Source organism: Tachysurus vachellii, chromosome 12, assembly GCF_030014155.1.
Source record: "Tachysurus vachellii isolate PV-2020 chromosome 12, HZAU_Pvac_v1, whole genome shotgun sequence".
NCBI classification, from domain to species: domain Eukaryota; kingdom Metazoa; phylum Chordata; class Actinopteri; order Siluriformes; family Bagridae; genus Tachysurus; species Tachysurus vachellii.
In genome coordinates this window covers 3168433-3173432 of record NC_083471.1, presented here as the reverse complement: position 1 = coordinate 3173432, position 5000 = coordinate 3168433, and the positions used below count along the sequence as shown (strand labels likewise).

Here is a 5000-nt window from a genome sequence, read left to right as displayed (position 1 = left end):
ATTACGGATGCTCAGAAGGTGTTGATTAGTTTTCCATTAACATGCTTGTATTAATGCATTCGTAATAAAATCTTAACGCTTTCTATAGCATGCTTGTACGTGGGACACTCTGAGGTTTCCTTTTGTTTTGACTAACTACGGTTTTCATTGAGGCGATGTTTATTATTCGTCTGTGTTTTGTAGCGGCCTGAGTTAAAGCTGGAAGTTTTTTCACCATGGGAACATCTACAGGGTTTCTGGTAATGTGACGAGCTGAATTTTTTGGTTAACTTAAAGAGACAGAGGTTGTAGTAGTGCTAGTAGTACTAGTAGTCTTTATTGTCACTGGTCACAGGTACCAGCGAAATTACAGTAGCCTTGTCCATACATACAATACATACAATATGACAAGGGGGGGACAGGACAGGAAGACAGGGATTGAAGAAGAAATACAGCATAACATGAGGGAGGGGAGGAGAAAAATTTAAAAAAAAAAAAAAAAAAAAGAAAAAGAAAAGAGATGATCTGGTGTAGGAACAACTTTTATCTAATTTTTCACAGCTGCTACAAGGTAAGTGATAACATGAACACATAACTAGGACGTGGACACAAGTTTCGTATGAAATTCTTACGAAATTTCATTACTAATAAACGGAACGCTTAACATCAGTACATCAAGAAGCACACTGGGGAGGAGAAACAAAAATAAAACAAAAGCACATGACGTGACGTTCAAACAACTTGTCACACACTGAAAACCTGGAATTTGTCACCGACAGTCAGAACGAATACATATAAACATTTGTTATGAACGTATTTTAAGGTGAAAAGGAAGTCATTAAAGCTGCTACTAGTTAACATGAGCAGTCTCCTTCCTTCCTACACGCATCAGGACCCTTCAGGTTGAAGTATAAAGCGTTACAGTATTGTTATTATTCTGCTCCAGTGCATTCAGGAGCAGACGGAGGAGAAATTAGGCTGCCTCTGCAATGCAGTAATCAGGATGCATGACACTTTCTTCTCCTCTCCCCTTGTGAAGGTGAGCATCCCTGAAAGGCCTTGTCCTAATTCTTCACTCACATGCCCTTGCACTGACTCCATATCTGCCCTCTATCTAAAAAGACCTTCAGCAAATATATCAGAATGCCTCAAGGCTTTAACATCCTTAGCACCACAAAATGACGTGGCAATGAAAAATGAAAATAAAAACGTTTTCTTCAGCAGATAAATGAAGCTTCAAGAAAGCGTAAACTCATCTGTCATGCCTTCTGGCCAATCAGAATTAAGACTCCCATCGTGCCCAATTAGGGCTGCTTGTATATAGTGAACTGAATAATACTGTAAGATCAGCACAGTTTGAACATTTCTCTAGAGCATATTTCCCAAGAGCAAACTCTGTGACATGACATAACCACATATTGCCTCGCCATAGGAAATATACCCAAATGTCTGCCACTTCAGTAAAGGAGGAGCCACAGAAGCACAAGCCAGAAATATCTTTATACAGCTTAAGCCATGGCCAAGTGTGGTCATGTGTAACCAGATCCCTGCAAAGTATAGTTTTAATGTATGTTATACAGTGCAAAAGTCATCAAATAAACTCTACATGGTGTAAACTCCGTTTATAGTCATGAGCAGCAGCAGAACCTGTAAAGAACTTGGTGCATGTAGGATTGTTAGGTGTATTTTTTGTCTCTGGAGTACAGTGGGTTCCGTGGGTACTGTTGCAGTGTGCAATAAAAAATGTAATGAACTCTACATTGATATAATTGTCAATGTCAAATGACCCTGATCTGCAAAAAAGATCTGATCTGCACTCTTTAAATCGAAGTAATAATAATGCTGATCATCTTAAACACTAGGTGTAATGATGCAGACGCGCAGACGGCTGTGTGACACACGCGCAAAGACGTGCGCAAAGACGCAGCAACGCGTTCAAGCCCCAGCGCGCACGGGGGCATCTCTAACTTTAAACCGAAATCTTTAACATTTTACGCGTGTTCATACAAACAGAGATGAGACTCACCTCGTGAAGCATTGCTCGCACGTGTATCCGCGCTCGCTCACCGATAACACGTGTGAGAAAGCGGGGCAGACGAAGAGCAGCTCGCCCACCCGGTACGCTCTGTTCACGCGCAGTCCTCTGCCTTTACCGGGGCTCTCAAAGCGCCCCAGGCCGTCAATACCGTCTGCCGTCATATCTCTGATGACCCTGGATGAAAATACGCAACGGGTTTTTAATCCTCTGTTTCTCTTCTATGGAAAAGCGCGTCTCTCTCTCTCTCTCTCTCTCTCTCTCTCTCACACACACACACACACACACACACACACACACACACACTACATCACAGGAAGAAACCTGTCTCAGCGGACAAGTCCATGGTCCGCCCACCACGACACACACACACACACCATCCGGATTATTTCCGTTTCACCAGAGTAAAATGTGCAGTGTGTCGTTTTTGTGCGCGTTTTTATTTTTAATCGACCTGTAATTAACATCGTTTCTATAAAGAGCAGGCTGTGGTTTGTTGTCACAACACATAAGATTTTTGTTGTTGTTGTTGTTGTTGTTGCCACATCCCTTCCCATTCACATATGCGCCCATACAGGCACCTTAAAGCAACTCCATGGACATCATCTGCCACAGATTTTCTCCTCACACTCTACACATCTGGAATATCTGGGATTAGCAGCTTGATGTAAAGATTGATAGATAAACAGAGACAGACTGACAGAGACAGACAGAGATAGAGAGAAAGTGACATAGAGAGAGAGAGAGAGAGAGAGAGAGAGAGAGAGAGAGAGAGAGAGAGAGCAAGTCAGATAGATACATAGATAGAGAGTAAGACAGAGACAGATAGACAAACAGACAGAAATACAGATATAGATAGATAGATAGATAGATAGATAGATAGATAGATAGATAGATAGATAGATAGATAGATAGATAGATAGATAGGTAGATAGATAGATAGATAGATAGATAGATAGATAGATAGATAGATAGATCATAACAGACAGACACACCCATAGAGTGATAGATAGATAGATAGATAGATAGATAGATAGATAGATAGATAGATAGATAGATAGATAGATAGATAGATCATAACAGACAGACAAACCCATAGAGTGATAGATAGATAGATAGATAGATAGATAGATAGATAGATAGATAGATAGATAGATAGATAGATCATAACAGACAGACACACCCATAGAGTGAGAGAGAGAGAGAGAGAGAGAGAGAGAGAGAAAGTCAGACAGACAGACAGACAGATAGATAGATAGATAGATAGATAGATAGATAGATAGATAGATAGATAGATAGATAGATAGATAGATAGATCATAACAGACACACCCATATATATATATATATATATATATATATATATATATATATATATATATATATATATATAGAGAGAGAGAGAGAGAGAGAGAGAGAGAGAGAGAGAGAGATCTTAGCATGTCTTTAAGACACTACTTGGACACTCTTGTATTTATTTATTTATTTTATTTTATTTTGTATTTGTGTGGCTGCTAAACTGAACCACAAGTTATATTCTGGGTCAAAGGGCCGAGCTGTATGAGCTGCAGAAGTGCCAAAAGGCTACGTGGATATCAGAGGATCTGTTACGCTGTATCTGTTACAGACGACTATTACATTCAAATCAACACAAACATCTTCTGATGAACGAAACACCTCAATCCTGATGGGTGTGGCGTCTTCCTGGATGTCTCCGGGCCCATGTGGTGAGGGAATATCTCAGACCATCACTCCAGGACACGTCCACAGACTTTGATTCCATGCTCAGGAGGCTCATGGTGGCCTAAAGACCTTATGTTCATCACTTCTTTGTTTGTCATTCATTTGTATGAACTAACCACATGCTGTGTGACAAGAACTTAATATATTTCTGCTATTAATATCATCTCTCATCGCTTTAGATCAGACTCTGCACTTTCATCACAAATACAGTACCAAAAGTCGGATTATTATCAAATGTGATCATATTTTATTTCCTTCAAGAGATACTATTCTATAGCTACTATTGTTAGGGCAGAATAGTACACACACACACACACACACAACCAAAACAGTAACACTATCAGCCCTGGATTCTTTTTATAACGAGACCTCCACACATTTATCTATAAAAAGATAATGACGTAAGAGGCTGAAGCTAAAAATAGCAGACATTCATCACTCTCTTCACTGGCTCGGATGACTGAGCATGCTCGAGGGAGAATACATTTCAGCAAGTCTTTAAATACGTTTCAGGCTTTACTGCCGACATACAGGATCGTGTTAATTATATAAAAACGCAACTAATAACAATTTTGTAGTTTTATTTTATTTTACTTAAGGACGTGATTCCAGCCTCGTTACCTCTCTGAAGCAGACAGCAGTGATTTATAAAAGGAAAACAGCTCATTTATAAGATAAGATAAGATATCAGGGAAATTCACATTACAGCAACTCAATGATATTAAACAGAGGTTTAACAGAATAAAGTGTAAATAAGGAGGTTAAGCATCAAACAAAGTCACCATGCAAAATATAAAGGTTTAGAGAAAATTTATACACAAAAATCTACCATCAATTCAGGACAGATTGCAGCCTTCAGCCCTGCTCTCTCTCTCTCTCTCTCTCTCTCTCTCTCTCTCTCTCTCTCTCTCTCTCAGTCTCTCTCTCTCTCAGTCTCTCTGGGCTATTAATAGTGCATGTGTGCTCTCACACCAAGCTGATATGATTCAACATTCATTTTTTTGCTCATCTTTTTTTGCCTGGTTTTTGTGTGTTACTTTGGCAGCAGCCCCAAGTGACAGAAGCTCTGCCTGCACAAATGAGAGAGAGAGAGAGAGAGAGAGAGAGAGATTAATACCATATTTGCAAAATTGAATCTGGGAAAACATTCTGCCTAATACTGAGATAATGCAATATACAGAATAAAAATATTTTTTTTAAAAAATCCTATAATAGGTCGAGAACACAAACTGTTCATCTGAATA

The 5000-nt window shown here is 39.3% G+C and overlaps 1 protein-coding gene across 1 annotated transcript in view; it reads right to left on the bottom strand.

Moving 5' to 3' along the window:
• The window catches only part of smyd2b (SET and MYND domain containing 2b), a 10994-nt gene extending 8692 nt beyond the window's left edge, over positions 1-2302 (bottom strand). Inside the window, exon 1 of the mRNA XM_060883188.1 lies at positions 2006-2302. Coding sequence (XP_060739171.1) covers positions 2006-2178 — 173 coding nt within the window. The 5' untranslated portion in view covers positions 2179-2302. The remainder of the gene's footprint in view (positions 1-2005) is intronic.
• Positions 2303-5000: the final 2698 nt, after the last annotated feature.